This window comes from Patagioenas fasciata, chromosome 5, assembly GCF_037038585.1.
Source record: "Patagioenas fasciata isolate bPatFas1 chromosome 5, bPatFas1.hap1, whole genome shotgun sequence".
Taxonomy (NCBI): domain Eukaryota; kingdom Metazoa; phylum Chordata; class Aves; order Columbiformes; family Columbidae; genus Patagioenas; species Patagioenas fasciata.
Window position 1 is genome coordinate 70,432,218 of NC_092524.1, and position 18,205 is coordinate 70,450,422.

The 18,205-nt window shown below is 49.2% G+C and overlaps 1 protein-coding gene across 2 annotated transcripts in view; it reads right to left on the bottom strand.

Annotated features, from left to right (window-relative positions):
* Positions 1–460: 460 nt before the first annotated feature.
* FANCM (FA complementation group M) overlaps positions 461–18,205 on the bottom strand; it is a 62,459-nt gene continuing 44,714 nt past the window's right edge. The window contains exons 14-25 of one of the 2 annotated variants that reach the window (XM_065838726.2): positions 11,776–13,798; positions 10,973–11,023; positions 10,066–10,145; positions 9,904–9,972; positions 9,239–9,367; positions 6,499–6,655; positions 5,522–5,628; positions 4,824–5,384; positions 3,412–3,527; positions 2,780–3,039; positions 1,005–1,296; positions 461–696 (exon numbers count right to left, since the gene is read on the bottom strand). In XM_065838726.2, the coding sequence (XP_065694798.1) occupies positions 549–696; positions 1,005–1,296; positions 2,780–3,039; positions 3,412–3,527; positions 4,824–5,384; positions 5,522–5,628; positions 6,499–6,655; positions 9,239–9,367; positions 9,904–9,972; positions 10,066–10,145; positions 10,973–11,023; positions 11,776–13,798 (3,993 nt within the window). In that variant the 3' untranslated portion in view covers positions 461–548. Of the gene's footprint in view, positions 697–1,004; positions 1,297–2,779; positions 3,040–3,411; positions 3,528–4,823; positions 5,385–5,521; positions 5,629–6,498; positions 6,656–9,238; positions 9,368–9,903; positions 9,973–10,065; positions 10,146–10,972; positions 11,024–11,775; positions 13,799–18,205 lie in introns of those variants that run through there. The other variant, XM_071809841.1, reaches the window with a different exon arrangement.

Here is an 18,205-nt window from a genome sequence, read left to right on the forward strand (position 1 = left end):
CTGACCTCTCTTTGAACGATTTCCCTCTTCATGAACGTGCTCCAGGAAGGGAGAGGAGGGAATAAAAGTCAAAAGGCTTTTCCAGGCAGCCACAGTGTGGCAGCAGCAGCCAGGAGAAGGGACAGGGAGCTGGCACCCGAGGACAAGAGAACTCGGTGCCCTGGGCCTGTCCGGACTTCAAACCCAGCAAAGCCCCCAGTGCTCTGGGCAAGAAGCACAAGAAACAGGTGGAGATCCAGTTTCTTTCTTGGAAAGCTGGGCACCAGTCCTGCAGTCGTGACCAGTAACCGCCCATGGGCTCCTTGCCCTCTGCCACCACCTCTTTGCCTAAAGACATCAGCCATTATTCACGTTTTTAAAGAAGTTCTGGAATGAGCGTACCCAGCAAACAAGAACCAGCCACTTGCCTCACTCCACCCAGGCCCCTGTCCAACAGCAGCGTGACAAACAGCAGCGGAGCTGTGGGCAAGGATTTATTTACATATTTTACAGTGAATCAGGACTCAGTAAAGTGCAGTTAAAAGTATCAGAAGCCCAGGTCCCTCCCCTCAGCTCCGGGCCCCTGCGGGCCCTGTCCCCTTGGCGCAGAGGCTCTGGGGCAGCAGCTGCGCGTCGAAGCCGTGGTGCAGGTAGCGGTGAATCTCCTCGGCCTTCTGCGGGCTGACCTGGGCGGCGGCAGCGATGGCCTGCGGGGAGCTGCAAGGGACAACAGGACACTGCCAGCGGGTGATGGGAGCAACGAGAGCAGGAGCTGCTGCCATCAGCTCTGCCCGGGGTTCTGAGGCTGCAAGCACAGCAGCACGCTCAGGAGAGGGAAAGGAAATGCAGGGCAGGAGGGAGGGGGGGAGCACAGGACCCTAAATCACTGATCTGTGACGATCACGCAGCTTGAAGAGAAACGCACAAAGAACAGGGTTGATGCGGAGCCAGGGAAGCGCTGGCAGGAGCAGCAGGAGGGCTCGGGTGAGATGGGAAGGACGATGAGCTGCAAAGCGCGCCGTTACCTGTTGGCCATGTTCCGCAGCGAGGCGAAGTGGTAGCACAGGTTGAGGGCAGCGGGGTAGCTGAGCCGAGGGATGCTCAGGTAGACGTTGAGCAGGTCCCGTTGGTGGCCCTGCGGCTCCGTGGGCACGCGGATGGCCGCGCTCTTCCTCTGCTCCACCAGCGCCAGGTCGCGCAGCAACGCCGCCGTTTCCTCCTGGCCGGAGCTGAAGAGGAGCCGCACCCCGGCCTGGAGCAGGGCGCACAGCGTCCCGTCGTAGTGCTGCGGCCTCTGCAACGCGCGCGACGGCTCTCCTGCACGGGTCAAACACACAAACCTCAGCGAGATTAAGCGCTAAGTTACTGTGAAAAACATAATACGAATCATTCACAAAGCAAAACAGCTCAAAGTTCCCCTGCTTTGAGAATTCATCACCAAAATCAAGATAAAATATCTCAAGGAAAGGAGGCAGGAGGGGTCGGGGGAGCAGGATTTACTCGGTTATTTGAGAGGGAGAGTTCAGGCATTAACACTGAAATTGCAAACTGAACCGAAGTGATGGGGAGGAACACACAGTAAGCGATGAATCACAGGACACACAAATCCGAAGAGACTGGGTAAAGCTGCGAAAGTAACGATGCACTTGAGCACTGTGGAACATGAACCCAGCAGCACCCGGGAGCAGCAGAACGAGAACACGGGGCAGAACTGATGGAAATAATGACAGCAGTGGGGTCAAAAGGTTCAGCAGCTCAAACACAATCCACTTATCATCTACAGCCCCTCTGAGAAACCACATCTTCAGTGACCGCTGCTGAACTACCAATAAATCAGATTTAGGTCACAAAACCAAAGCTGCATCCCCAACAATTTGATTTCAATAGTGGAGTTTTATATCCTCAAACATCTGTAATTTAATTGGAGCCATGAGCTCTAGTTCCATCTCCTGGGAAGCAGGTGCAAGTCAGGCCTCTGACTGAGAACAGACTACGTTAGTAAAACTGTCTGATCGCATAATTGTAGGATTCAAACAAAGGCCTTGTCCAAACCAGATAAATTAAAGAAAGTCTTGAATTTTCCACACGTTTGACCAGGTCAGGAGGCGGCTTTGAGCCTCGTGCATCCTGTGCTTGCTGACACGGGCGATGGCCCCGCGCAGCCCTCCCAAGGCAGCGCTCCACAGAAATGCTCTTTTGGTTTTTTCTAAGAACCGACTGCATTCAGCTGATCGGCCTTTGCTGCCTCGAGCAGCAGCCACTGCCTGGGTTGCTCTCCACAATAGCAGGGCTGCGGTTCTCTCCGGTTCTGAGCTGGGAGGATTTCCCCGCTCCGTTTGAGGGGTATCGCACCGCTCCGTTTGGGGGGTATCGCACCGCTCCGTTTGGGGGGTATCGCACCGCTCCGTTTGGGGGGTATCGCACCGCTCGGTGGGTACTGCTGACAAGGAGGGGTTGGGTCCACTAGTATTGTAATGCCAAGCACAGATAAGATTGTGCTTGTTCCTTTGTTGAAATCTGTTTGAAGTTGGGCTTTTTGCACAGGCTCAGTTAGGAGTGTTTAAGTTAACTTGCTTTTCCCTGACTCGGTCATTAGTGAGCACTGGATCCCTCTGGATCCAGTTGTGTATCTCTGCCTATATTAAACGGTCCTCAAAAGCAAACCAGATTTTAACATTCAGCTGGTGATCTTATTAATGTAATACACCTACAGAGACGAAAATATGGGTCTTCCGTCCCACATTACACACAAATCCAGCATGGGCAGCGCAGGCTTGAGCAGAGAGCAGCACCCCCGTACCTGGTTTGCTCCTGTCCGTCTCCACGATGACACAGACCCTCTCGAACGCGTCGCGCAGGCGCTGGATCCGCTGCGCGAGTTCCCTCCTGTCGGCCGAGCTCAGCAGCTGGGAGCGCAGCCTCCTCTCCACCGCCATGCGGTTGCTGACCACGTAGTCACCGGTGCGGAGCGAGCAGAGCTGCACGGGGATGCCGTGGGCGTGCAGGGAGGAGATGACGCGCGGGCCCGAGGACACCTCCCGGTTGGCCGCCAGCACGCACAGCGCGCCCGGGGACCCCGACGGACAGGGACGGGCGGGGACAGCGCACGGCGGGACCGGGGACCCCGGCGGGCAGGGACGGGCGGGGGCAGCGCACAGCGGGACCGGGGACCCCGGCGGGCAGGGACGGGCGGGGGCAGCGCACAGCGCGCCCGGGGACCCCGACGGACAGGGACGGGCGGGGACAGCGCACAGCGGGACCGGGGACCCCGGCGGGCAGGGACGGGCAGGGGCAGCGCACGGCGGGACCGGGGACCCCGGCGGGCAGGGACGGGCGGGGGCAGCGCACGGTGGGACCGGGGACCCCGGCGGGCAGGGACGGGCGGGGGCAGCACACGGCGGGACCGGGGACCCCGGCGGGCAGGGACGGGCGGGGGCAGCGCACGGCGGGACCGGGGACCCCGGCGGGCAGGGACGGGCGGGGGCAGCGCACGGCGGGACCGCGGTTCCCCCACGTCTGTTCTCCCAAGAACTGTCCACCTGCAAATGCTGAACACACAGGGTTTGTTAGAGATCACAGAAGCACCAGGCCAAAGAAAAACCGGCCAATAAAAACAAATACATTTTTCAAATAGCGATGCTTAGTGCTTTGTTCCACTCTTTTTTTTGAAAACTCCAATTAATAATAATAGTTTTTTAAAACTACTTTGCAAAAAATAAACACTTTCAGATTAACACTTCGATAAGCAATCTCCCACATCAGTTAATTACTTAGCAGCTTGAATGACAAAGGCATGCAGCCTTTGCTAATGAGTTCAACAAAACTGAACATTGTAAACAACACAAGTCAGGCAGAAAAGCGTAAGAGATCAGGAACCCAACCTCAGACTATGCAGGGTCTTAATTTAGGACAGCGAACAAGTATTTTATAACTACAAAACCCAAATAGTTAGGGGACACTCTCTACTATTTGAAACAGATCCATATTCCTCCATGACTGTCAGACTCAAGACGTTGTCTAATCCACAACTGTAATTTCTGACCGCTAAAATACTCTCCCAGCTGTCCTGCTGTGAGAGTTGGTCTGAAGACGGAACAGTATTTGCCCCACCTACTCCCCAAACAATGGCCAAGGACAAGGAGCATGGCCAGGAGCTCACCAAGGGGTTGAGTCACCCAGTGACCAGAGAGAGACCCCTGACCGCTGGACACGCAGGCGCAGACGGGTCCTGGCAAGAAAAGCGGGGACATTTGGGCCTGCGCATTAAGCCTGGATTGAGAAACAAAGGCAGAGATTGGCCTCAAACAATGGGAGCGAGGGGGTGAAGGAGGATAAAAGATGACTCCCAAATGGACATCACTGAGATCTTCCCACCAGAGGATCATGACGGAGGACCAGCAGGACTCCACGGGACCGGGGACCAGAGGGACGCCTTTGGGACTCGTCCGGTGGTAGCTATAATCCTTTTTTCCCCCCATTTTCTTTTCCTTTCTCTCTATTTTGTGCTGCTTTATGGGCAAAATGATAAAGTAACACTGTGTGAATTATAACCCCTTGCCATTTTGGTTGCCTTAATTTGCGCTTTGAGGTCAAGGTAAACGAACCCTCACGAGTCCATCACCGACTGGACCGTGACACCCACGAGTACAAAAGCTTCCTAAAGCCAAGGCAAGGGAGGCGACTGAGGCAGGCGGAGCTAAGCCGAGCCGGGCAGCTCCGTTCCCAGCAGCAGCGGCTCTCTGCTGCCGTCCTGCTCACAACCCTCCAAACAACCCTGCCACAGGGTTGTTATTCTTCGATAAACGTGAGGGAGAGGCAGTGCCTTGCTGTGAATCAACACTGACCTGAGGGGCAGCCTGGAGACGCTCCTTCCCCGAACCCGGGATTGTGGGTGTGACGTGTGTGCTCAGGGCTGGACGCTCTGGCTGAAAATCCAGCATTTGGGATACCGAAGCTTTCGAGCCGAGAAGCTTCTCGCTCTTACTCTCCCCAGGCTGATGGACACCGATTTCCCCAGCAGTTTGCTTGCGCTGCGCAGCAGAGACTGCAGGCAATGACCTGGGTACTGCAGCGCTTTCCCGTTCTGCCCCCACACAGTCTGTTCTCGTGGCCTTCCCTTGCCTGACACTTGTTTCTTCCCCGCTGGAATCACTGAGAACAATAATTCGGGCTGGTTTCTTCTTTGGCCTGGGCTCGGAGCAGCTCTCCTCCATCCTGGCCTGCTTTAGCTGTTTCCTGCGGCGGGTGAGATATTGTTTTCTGCCGCCAGTAAAACTCTCGTTATGCAGGAGATCAAAATTAACGCACACTTCTTCCTCACTAGATTCACTGGTTTTGCAGGTGTCCTCTTCCTCCTCTCCAACACAGAAGCTGTCTTCTGCATATGCCTGGTCTTGCTCAGGAATCTGGGGGATGCAAATCTCTTGTTAGAACTGATTTATCAACAATATGTTGCAAACTACACTTCAAAGTAGGATTAGAATCTAAACGCGGGCACCTGCAATCAGAGTTTCACAAGGGCAGCAGTCGCTTCGTTTCATACCTGCGAGAAAATGTCCATGTTGTCGAATTCACGATGAACCATTTTGTATCTATTGCCAAGAGCTGGACTTCGCACAGATTTCAGGTAAACCCCTTTCATCTCAGAGTCTCCATTAAAACAGGAAGATAAAAGAGAACACAGTATTAGTAAGGATATAGTTTTTGATTTTTTATTGTTACATCATGTTTTCCACATTAAGAAATCCCTTTGCAGTCTCCCAAAAACCTGTGTTTCACAAAACAAGAGTCTGAAATGCTGCAGACGTGCAGGATCCCAAAGCCGAGGAGCAGCTCTGCCCTGGAGCAGCTTCTCAGCAGGCAGAGCCCTGAAGGGCAGCGGGAACCCAGCAAACCCACATCCCAGGTTTCCCTGTTCTCTCCCAAAACACACACAACTCATTCCAGACCGTCCGAGGAAGCGCTGGGGTTACTGAAGCCCATGCAGGATCTCACAGGGAACAACCCAGTGCCACAGGAGAATCCTCAGCAACATCTGGGAATCTCAGCTGGTAATCAGATGGTTCCATCCCACAAATACCCCAGGGAAAGACGAGGCTCATAAGCTCAGGGGTGGGAAACCGCCTTGGCCAAAAACCAGCATCGCCGCCTCAGCTCTGTCAGTGTCAGCACTGTAACTTTAACATTCATCTTGTTATTTCATATCATATTTTAGTTCTGTCTGTAACACAAGTCCTGAAAGATGTAGAAATTTCTAAGTGAAATGGAAAACAGTGTCTCTGCTCGGTCATATCGGGGTGTTTGGGGCGGATGATGCTCAGAACCAGCTATTGCACAGCACAGACTCCAGCGAGGAACTCTCTGCATCCGAAAAGGCACAAAGAGATGATGGAAAGCACCTGATTTAGCCCAGCGGAGGAAGTTACTGCTTGTTAGCTGCCCCAGGCTGATGAACGGCCCTGCTATCGCACACCTTTGCTAAGCAACGGCCCCTCTGGAAACCAGGAACAACCCACTCACCATTTAACACCTGCGTGACCTCCGCATCGTCATTCAGGAACTGGGCGAGGGAAGAGCTCAGCTCGCTCTGTGCATCGTCGCTCTCATCAGACGACACAGCATCTGCATCTTGCTGGGACAGCTCAGCCTCTTCATCTAGAAACTGCCTGGCTGCTTTCTAGAAGAAAAACCAAACAAACCAACCTTCAGTTGGAAGCTGGCTCCCAATTACTTTGTCACTTATAAATCTAGTTTTACTCATTTTATTTGCTTTCAAAAGTCTGTTTCGATTTAGACGTGCTGGGTTAGTCCCAGCCCAAGTCCACTGAAGACTTCAGACTTGACACTGGTTTGCTGCCTTCTGTCTGGGATTTACGATTAATTGTTTCACAAAGTCATCAGAAAATGCACCTCATTATTGAGAAAGGGCTTTTCGTTCAGGGCAGATGCGGCACTTACACATGAACCGCAGCGCAGGAGACACGACACAAAGCTCAGTGCTAAGTTCCAGCAACCACAGGCAACAAAGCATTCACAACAGCACAAGGAAACAAAGCCAATGGGTTCAGGAAGATGTTCTGTCAGAGATACTTTATGTTAAGCTAACTTCTCTCTTATCATTTCAGCTACAGAGTACTGAAGTAAAACATGGGAAAAGAAAACAACACACACACACACAAATGATTATTTATCCCAATTACTCCAAAATAATTGTTTGCCTTCAAAATATTTTGGAAAAAAACCCACAATGCTGTAAATTTTCGTTCAGTACAGGGAAGACTGGAGCATCTCGTGGTATAATAAGTGACAGCCCTGATTTTCAGACTGCCCCGAGTCCTTGCAGCAGTCAGCAAGCCTGAACGCCAGGCACTACTAACAGTTCCTTTTCTAGAACACTGTTGATTATTCTGAACCACGCTGGGGTCACCTGTTCACAGAAAGAACTCCCAGCGCTATTACCAATTAGCCTTAATCCTTCTCGCCGTGAAGGACGGTGGAGAGGCCAAACCCCATAGTGGGAAAAGAGCCGTGACACCAGACATTAACAGTCAAGGGCCGGGGCACACTCGGGAAACAACAAGCCCCCAGGTTCTTCAATTATTTACTGAATCTCTGAGTTGGGTGCCAGCGGCTATTTGGGTCACCTTGGCCTTCTCTCCATCCCCATTCAGCTATTGCGGGTCCCCTGTGTGCTCACCGGAACACGGCGCGGATCACAGCGCCCTGGGGTCCTGCACCTGCCCTGGCCCTGAGTCCTCACACGGGCATCACCGGGGATGCTCAGCTCAGATGGTGTGTGAAGGCAGAGCACACGTGGGACACATGGAACACATAGAACACGCTCTCCATGAACGTTTTAGTCTCATAAAAAACACTTAAACAGAATTGAAAAATGGGTTTTTCATCTACCCCATTCTTTGTAATCCAGAATATAAAATACTGATACTATATAGAAGTCTCCACAATGATGATTATCTTTAAAACATTAAAAGTATCCAACATAATCCCAGAATCCCAGAGTGTCAGGGGTTGAAGGGCCCTGGAAAGCTCATCCAGTGCAATCCCCCCATGGAGCAGGAACACCCAGCTGAGGTTCCACAGGAAGGGGTCCAGGCGGGTTTGAATGTCTGCAGAGAAGGAGACTCCACAGCCTCCCTGGGCAGCCTGGGCCAGGCTCTGACACCCTCACCCCCAACAAGTTTCTTCTCATATTTAATTGGAACCTCTTGTGTTCCAGTTTGAACCCATTGCCCCTTGTCCTGTCACTGGTTGTCAAATAATGTGCCCCAGAGCCCTGACAACAGTAACTTCTGCCTAGTAGACCACATCCACACACGTTTAAGAGCTTTTCACCTTACTATGAATATATTATTCTGGCCCTGCATGGTCTCCCGCATCCATTCCTGATGCACTGACAGACTCTAGGGTAAAACACAAAGTTCACATTTAAGCTTTGGGGTCAAGGGACCATTTCTGTCTTCAGGTGTTCAAAGTTGAGACCATCAGCGGAGGTGGTAAATTCATACAATCAAATATCCTAATAGTGTCGGTTCTGGCCAAGTACCTGAACATCCCAAGCCTGACTGCTCCTTGAGTATCTTTACTTGTGATGCAATTGTGACTTTGCTTCACAACACGATTGTGCGGGGCCTTGCAGGTTCCTCTGAGAGTTGGGCACGGGATGTGAAGGTTGAGATCAGTATGCAGCGTCTCAAGATTCCATCTCAAATGTTTGCAGCAAACTTGTGTGAAAGTGCTACAAGCCTGAACTCTCCTAAACCATGGCCTAAAAAATAAACACTGCCTAACTGCACACCTTCCACAATACAGCTGTATCAGGAGATCCTACAAAGGCTGTAAAATAGACAGAAGCTCCATTTTTCACACCATAGAATACACACAAGCTCCAGAATGAGGGACTCAATGACAGTAAATGTTCACCTTCGGTTTGTGGAACCAGTGCTCAACACTTCTGACCTTTTTGGGGTTTTTAAAATTTGAATATAGAAAAATTAGAGGATACTTTCAGTTATTTCCTGCAGTTTGAACAGAGAGTAGAGTCTCACTAAGTGTCCCTTTTTGGTTTTCTTGGGCAACCTGCTGTTCATGTCCAAAGACACATTTCTTCTGATGTAGGTTTTGCACCACTGCCAATGTGCACTTACACACACACAAAACACAGCCCTTATCTGCACTGCAGCTCCATGGAAACTGCTCCGAATGTGACCCTCAGCATCCCGAGACACCGAGCATCACGTACCTTGGGTGTAAATCCGCTCTTCACCTTTTGCCGCTTCACACATCTGAGCTGCTTTTTGCTCCAGCTGCTCTTTGTGGTCCCGCTGGAGTTCTTGTGGACACCCGCACTGTCATCGCTGGACGTGTCCGACTAGGGGAACACGGCACAAACACAGCAATTAATAAGACCCAAGCAAGCAATATCTTAATTACACAGGCATTCTTCTACATCTTTATAAGCAATATTTTAATTACACAGGCATTCTTCTACTTTTTTTTTAAGCAACACATGATTTTTGTGATTGATTTATTACGGCAAAATAACGCAACAATGCTAATCATCTTATTAAACACAAAAGGAACAGAAAACCACGTTATTTGGAGGAAAAGTCAAGTTGAACATAACATGGACCTTTTTCTTTAAACTCAAACCTTTGTGTGTGAAAGGTGATTTGGCTGTGACAATAATTCACTGCCACACAACAGCTCCAAGTGCATCTTGGGAGATGTTGGGAAGGAATTGTGAGGAGGAAAGCACTCACATTCTGCCCTGCCTTAGGTCGGATGGCATTAAGTGTTCTTAATGAGAGCACTTGCCTAGGGGCTGCAGAAGGAGCACATGTTTGAGTACGTACTCCAGCAGTGGGTCTGTTACTCCTCTCCCATCTCACCCCAGCACTCACTAACCATGTTAAGCGGCTGTCGACGTTTCCTGATGGGACGAATGGGCGATTCAAAATCACTGTCGTTCATAACCTACACAAACAGACATCGGGATAATTGCAAAGAGGATTTATGTTTTCGTGTTTCACTTGTCATTATGTTGGGTTTTTTTTCGCTGAGACTCACGTCAGGAGACTTCAAAACATTCACTTGTTTCCTATTTTTCCTCTGGCAAACGATCTCCTCTTCACTCTCACTGCTGGTTCCTGCAGAGCGAACAGTAAACAGCATTCAGAGGAAAATGCATTGCTCACAGTACAATACTGCTATAACTGAGCAATCAAAATCTGTCTCTCTTATCAAACTACCTGCAAAGGAGATTACTTATTGATCTACGTGGCAAATACTGTTCTCTTCAGCCTTGTTAATCAAAAGAAATAATCTCCAGCTGGGATGTACAATAAATCTCTTCCCCGGCAAGCCTGGCTGGAAGTGATTACCCCACAGGCAGGCACAGAGAAAGTGAGGGGAATTGGAACCAGGAGAAGCAGCCCTCAAAGTTGAGTAAGAGTTGCAGTTCTGGAAGCGTTTTGTAACACAGATCCCTTTGGGAGCCTGAAACAAAGCCAGAACTCACTACAACGGCCTCTTCCCAGCTGCTTTTCACACACCTGCAGCCTTTGCTGCTTTTCAAAGGAAATGAGTGAAAGGTGGTTATGAAATACATGAAATCCAGGATCCTTGTCACGTTCTGCAGGACGAACAGGGATGCTCACCCCGGGAGCGAGCGCTGGGTCTGCCCACATCAACAAAGGTCTGAAGTTCTTTAAGGAGAGGCACAAAATTCCCAAATATTCCACTTGTACAAGAACATATTTAAATACCAATAAGTGCCATTCCTACAGCACCCACTGTCCGGGTGGTTTTCAAGACCTGGCCAGACAAAGCCCTTAATGACCCAGTCCAGGTTCAGGATTAACCCTGCACTTCTAAACCAGAAATCTCTTTCTTTTTGCAGTTTTGGGGGTTTCTGGTGAGGTTTTAAATTATTTCCTATTAAACAGATCACTATTTTTTGGTTTGTCAAACTAACCTATCAGTTTGATGGTGTGATGATTCAGGACAGAAGGCGGCAATCCATCATCTTCAGAAAATACCATATCAGACAAATTGAAAGAAAAGGGAGAAAAGAGGCTTTAGCCACCCAAAGGATTGGGTCGTGCTTTGCTTTGATGTTTAAGGACAGTAACAAAACCATTCAGAAAAACCCAAGGTACCCTATGAATTAGAACAAGTACTATCAAGCCTGAATTACTTTGAAAGTAACATTACTTTGTAAGTAATTCAAGGTTACTCAGAGATAAAGACAACAAAGGGTGTGCAGACCACCTGTAAGTGACCTGCGAGTGAAGAATGATGGTCATTTATATATTGGCAATATCTGAATATATTTTTTTTATAGTCTGTTGGTCCGAAACAAGAAAAAGAAGGAAGGGGAGAGAGAGGAGGAAATAAAACAGAACAGAGCCTACAAATAGTCAATGTGTTTAACACTGTCCAGGTCTGTGCTGAAGTTACACAACTCATTTGCACTTGAAGTCTTCTGATTGTAACTAAACCGACAGAAATCCATCGGTTCCTCGGGAACAACGACAGGAGAACACAAAGGGATTCAGGGACCGAAGAGCGGCCCATCGAGATGGTTACACAGTGGGATTAAGAGAGGGCTTTAGAGGCAGCTCCAGCTCCCACGTACTTCAGTATCACAACCATTATCCTCTTTGCCTTTCCCCCTTCCCACCGAAGCCATAAAACCAAATGCAGGATCCAAAAGATACTGGATTCTATTTGTTTAAGCACAAAGACATTAATTAACTGCCCCTGTGAAATCCCCACCTGGGGCAGGAGACACCCGTGAGCTGCGCAGGGTGGTGTCTGCGGCGTTTCCAGCTCTTCCCAACGGGGAACCAAGTGCATCCCCAGCCGAACTCCCCAGGTGCTGCCTGCGGGGGCCGGGATCCACCTGATCTGTCATGGGCAGGTCCGGAATGTCCTCCCTGGCTCTAGAGAACACGTTCAGAGGAGTTCTTTTGATAGCTTCACTGTTCAACCCCCTTCTACCTGTTGGGGTGGAAAGTGCAGCAGCCGAAGCTCCAGGTGACCCGCTACCCGTTGTGTCCCCTGGCCTGGAGCAGGGCCAAGTGCTGCCACCCCCGGTCCCTTCTCTGTCCCCTGGCCTGGAGCAGGGCCAAGTGCTGCCACCCCCGGTCCCTTCTCTGTCCCCTGGCCTGGAGCAGGGCCAAGTGCTGCCACCCCCGGCCCCTTCTCTGTCCCCTGGCCTGGAGCAGGGCCAAGTGCTGCCACCCCTGGCCCCATCTCTGTCCCCCGGCCTGGAGCAGGGCCAAGTGCTGCCACCCCCGGCCCCTTTTCCATCACTCCTGCTCAGGAACAACAGCGGTGTGGAAACGTCTCTTCTGCCGTCCCGTTTTGGCGATGTTTCAAGTCTGGAGCTATCATCCTGTAATTTCTTTTCATCTTTAGTGGATTGAACATCTACGTGACTCCCCAAGGCACCATTTAATTTTCTGGTATTAGTATTTATATTTTCTTCCAAGATTTCATTCTCAGACTCTTCGATGGAAAATCCCAGATCAAAATTAACAGAAAACAGCTCCTGGGAACAGTCATAGAGATCGTCATCGTCGTGCAGAAGGCGCTCGGTGTCACCCGGTCCAGCGCAGCGCCCGGTGCTCGGGGAAGAGCTTCTGTCCCCTGTGTCATACGCGGGGTCATCTTCAAATAAATGCACACTCTGCTGTCCAACAACAACCACGTTTTTCTTGTTAATGTCAAGATCTTCTGTATCTTTTTGAACAGAGTACTTTGAGGGGTTACTTGTCAGCGCGTGATTCATTGTTGGAGTTTTCTGTTGAATTTCTGTGAATTCTTCCTTGTCAAACAGGCTGTCGAAGCTGTCATTCCAGTGAAGTTCCTCCTTGTCCTCAACAGCTGCAGCCTCAGGAGATGACACAGGTTTTGGAAGACAGGTACTCACAGGAGCACACAATTCACTGCCAATGTCCAGCTTGGGGTGCTCAACGAGCTGCAGTGCACGGTCACCTTGTGATGACACAAGACAGACCGTGTCCCGCAGTCTCTCTGAATCGCGATCAGAAATACCTTTTTGAAAAGGACATGTTGTTTCTTCATTTCTCATCACGTTTTCAAAATCATCGAGTTTATTCAAAGCGGGAGGAGATTGTGATAAAAGCCTTTTCACACGGGAAGATACTTGTTCTAACCAAGGAGGCTCCTCAGATGGTCTCACAAGTGCAAAAGAGTTCACGTATGATTCAGACAGATAAAATAAGTCAGAGGACACAGGTGATTTCTCAGCTGTGAAGCTACTATAACCCGAATCTGCGTGGTTCATCCTCGGTGACCTACAGGCTTCATCTACAGTTTCATGTTCCTTTATCGCCGCACTTTCCTGGATTACAGCACTTTCAGTGCTGTCGCACAGGTCACTGCATCCATTTAAGTCAGACGTCACCTGTAGCTCCTCGTGGTCTGGGCTGCGCCGGTCGGCACTTCCCAGCAGAACCAGCCTGCCGGCTGAGCCAGAACCCGGAGCGCCGGGCTCTGAAGGCAGCACGGCCACTTCCAAATCTGCTCTGGAGGTTCTTTTAGGAGCCTTTGGTTTTGTTATTTTAAATGTGGTAAAGAATTCACTTCCATTATCACCGGTATCAGGTAGGAACGGTTTTACTTTCGATCTGTGTGCTATGTCTTTTCTAGCTGAGCGTGCTTTCTGATCAGACGTGGAGCTGGGCGCGGAAAGGTGGCTTTTATTCCTTTGAACAGTCACGTCTTCCATACGCAGGTGAGGTCGAAGCTCCAGTTCGTAGCCGCAGTCTCCCTGCAGACAAACACAGTGTAGAATTTACTATAAATACTGACAGGCTTACAAGGATATTTAGAACAAGTGACAAATGTTTTCACACTCTTAAGGCTCACTAGAAAGGAAAGAGGAAAAGGAAAGCGCTTTGAGTTGAAGACCATAACCTTCAAACCAAGCGTTTGCTGGCAGCAACTGCAAACCTGAACCTGAATGTTTTAGAAAGAGCAGAAGATACCGCAGATAAATAAAGAGACTTTACCAGGGCACCAAGGCCCAGCGTCCTGCGCCGAGCAGCTCAGCCGCGGTTCTCAGGTCAGCAGCAGCAATCACAGATTCAATCACAGCATCACCTGCCCGTTGCCTGCACCGTGTGCGAGCTCTGCTGTCCCCACCATTAGGGGACCTGCGTGTTCTGAAAGGTGCTGTGAGCAGAAAAGCAATCACAGATTCAATCACAGCATCACCTGCTCTTTGCCAGCACGGTGTGCAAGCTCTGCTGTCCCCGCCATTGGGGGGACCAGCGTGTTCTGAAAGGTGCTGTGAGCAGAAAAACCCTCATCTGAGCACAAGTGAGCCCAGAGCGCTCTGTTCTCTGCTGTCCCTTGTAACTTGGCTCCTGCCATTGACGGCACATTAACAACTTCTCACCTATATACTCTGAACTTATCTTTTGTCATGGATGCTCATTAATCTGTTCAAAAGGCACTGACCCAGGCAACCAGGGCTCTTAAAAACACACTTGAAAAAAGCAGAGTAGACGCTGACCTCAGTCCCAGCCAGGTATCCACATGAGGACTGCTCGGACTGAAAAGCTATTTATTGTCCTTCTCACTCTCTCGTTTAAAGCAGGATTTCAAAATTAAAGCATGCAGTCTCCCAAGGAACAGGAGGGTCAAATGGGGCTCTCAAAGCAATGGTTTGAAACACTCCTGCAGAGTTCAAACCTATCTCACTAATGGAAAATAAAAATGGGGATGTAAGATCTAAATGGAAGCTGTGATTATTTCTTTTTGGCAGTTCAGTCAGATGAATCTCTAGATTTACTAATCCCTGAATTGAACACTGCACCTTCATACAACAGTGGGTGATAAAACTGACTCTTACAATAAGAGGTTACCTGCTTCCTATGCAAGTGACATTCTCCAAAATCCAACCATATATAAGCAGGAAAAAGCGAGGTCCTCATAATCAGAACCTCCTGAACCCTCCTCGCTGAGCCATGAGAATATTCTGAGAGCAGTTCTACTGCAGCTTGTTCTGCTCATGCTGATATTCACTACTCAAACTCCAACACCCGTATCTTCCAGTCCCATCGCACCCTTCTCCAGTTCTGCCACGGTTTCTGCAGAGGGTACAGCCGGAGCTGCTGTGACAGCCTCTTACCGTCAGACTCCTTACAGGAAAACCAGGTTTGGAAAATACTCTGGACAGCCATTCTGCCCCATTCTGCTTCGGGAGCACAGCCGGTCACCAACCCTGTCCCAGCAACGTCCCCGTGTCCTGGTGACAACGTCTGCGTTTCTATGGGTCAGCACGGCAGGGACACTTCAGCCACTACACATTCATCTCCAAAGGGCTGGGAAACACCTGCTCCGCTCGTACTCCAGATGTTACACAGCTGCTACACACAGCTCGGGCTGCGCATTTACAAACACATCCGAAGAAACTAAAAGGTAGGATGTTATAAAAAGAGATCTCCAAGGAGATCCCCAGACTGCACAGGCTGCCTTAGGGTATTAATATGAGAACACTGAAGAAAAAAATACCATGAAAGGGTTAAAGGCTGATTTGAGTATGTGCAGGTTCCAAATAAGCAGTTTCCCTCAAGCTCTGTCAAGAGACAGAAGCGTTTGTATGAAATCAGAGTAACAAACACCAACCAACACGACCTGCTCCAATTAACTTCACAAATGTCATCTGAGCAGGTTACACATTTGGCTGACCAGGTAACGGTGTTGATAACGATCTGGTTAGATTTATGTAAGTAACGATTGAAAGTTGCATAATATTCCAATTGAAGTATCTGAGCATCACAAGAACATAACGTATATTAAATGGATTAAAGACTGATTAGCTGCCAGGCCACTAAACCTTACTGAAGCACAAGCAGGCGATGCTCTTGCCCACCCCACACACTCCTAAGAGGCGCAGCACCAATCGTTCTTGGCCCTGTATTGTTCTGCAGTTTTTAAGTAGCCCAAAACTAATCAAATCTGCAGAAAAAGTTGAGGGTTACGAGTAGGCAGAAGGATAATTCAAATCCCAGCTGGCCCAGAGCTGGAACAGATAACAGCAAATCATTTCACACAGCCAAGCACCTTATCTCCACAGCGAGTAAGTTAGTAGAAGCTGTAGCAGACAATAGAGTCACTGGACCAATCTTCTTCAGAAGTGCCAATATTGCTTTTGAGAACAAAAGCACCCCTTACAAACCTAACAGATTTCTGTGAAGAGACCGAGAAGCAGAACCATGGAGATGCTCTGGGGCCGACCATCCTTCCGCTTCCTGAGAGCCTGTCCAAAACCCCTGCCGAAATCCTTAAAGGAACCTCGACAGAGAGCAAAGCAGGGAACTTCCTGCACGGAGGAGTAACTGGGTACAACACAGAAAACAGGAGTGAGGAATTGTTACAGCAAAGAACTTCATTAGGCCCTGGCGTGTACCCATCGCTACGTCCTGACTCGGGTGGGGAAGAAAAGCCGGGGCCAGCAGGGTGGCCAGGACTGATTTAGCACCCAGAACTAACTTCAGTAACTTAACTGATGGCAGGCTTACACCGACTTATATAACTGTTCTGGTTCAACCGAGTCAATCCAAATACAAACACCTTCTCCCAGGGAGTCTGCTTAACACTGATGGAGTGAAAGGGCAGAATTGTAATTGCCACATTTCAGCCTGAATGTGTGGGACTTGTAGGAACTACCTGGTCAGCTCTCCCATAACCTGGTACGCTCCCGTGTGTACCAGGACTCAGTAAACAGGTCATGCGAGAGCAGAACAGGCAACTCGCTTACACCGCTGCACTCAATCAATGACCCTGCCTACAGTTACTGATTCGGTCTAAAAAACAACACGTTTGCAAGATAGAAAATTAAACGGAAAAGCAAACCTAAGATATTAACATTTTCAGTTCTAAAATATAAACATACGTATATGCACACACACACACATGCGCTCTGTTTTCTAGTATTTAAATTTAAGGCGCCCATTATCAAAATCAAAATTAACCTCTCTCTTCTCATCAGCTGCTTTGGATGCACACCTAACGAGATTCAGATGTTTGCCAAAACCCTGGTGGTTTTCCATTGACAAGTGGAGCGGTAAGTCCGTAAACAGCTACAATCTCTGTTTTGACAGTTGTGACTTCTTTAGTCAAAAGCTCGACTGGAACGGAGGCAAGAGCAGGGGGACAGCTCAGTCTCTTCTGACACGAACCACAACCCGTTTGTTAGTGCCCGAGAACCAGACTGGAGCGCAGGAACACAAGGACAAACCCCCAAAGGCTGGGGGACTTGTATAGGAGCAAGAACTGAGAAAAGCACAGAAATGAAGACATTCCAGAGCGCTCCTTCCCCAGAACAAGTCCCTCTGAGCTTATACTGCCTAGAACTACACCTGCAACGGCCCTAAGGACAGCGGATAAACCTTCCCTAGACACAAGATACGGGCATGTGACATATTTTGATTATCATATGATTTTTTCTGCTTTATTTTATATTCCTTCCCCACCGATCTCTAAAATTCTAATCCCTTTTTCTGAGGAACAGTGATCATTAAGCTAATGTTCACACAGAAGTCTCCAAAAGAACTCCCTTCTGGCAAAAGCAGCTTTTGCCTCCAATCAACTTGGAACTTCAGCGAGGTTTCAACCCAGTTCTTTAGGAAATGTTGCAATGCTTTCATGGCCATCTTTTAGTTTTATTGCTGTAAAAATGATCACTTTTCCAAACCATTTACAAACAGGTTAAAGGACTTTCCCGCTGCTGTGATTCGGTGTGAACCTCCCTGCACCGGAGTTCAGGCCGTTATTGATACCAGAACTGGTTAACGAGCAGATTAATGGATCCCTCCTATTCCAGAAGACACACCAGGGGAAGGAACACTGTCAAAAACCTTTTTAGGAAGTTCAAGTATATTATATGAGATGACCATTAAACATATATTTAGCTGACTGCTGAAGGAAGCCTAAGGGACACAGAAACCACAATTCCCTTCTCCAAAGGCTACGATGTTTCCCTTCCCAACGGTGTCACGTTATTGATAGCCAACTGCCATCAATACACCCAAAAGATCCCGAAAAAGGAAGATTTATTAGCAAAACACGGGTTACTTACCCCAGCAGTATGGGGACAGGTATCGTTAAAGGGGCTACGCAGGCACGACTGAATGCTCAAGAACATCTGAAGTGTCAGCAAATGAACTGA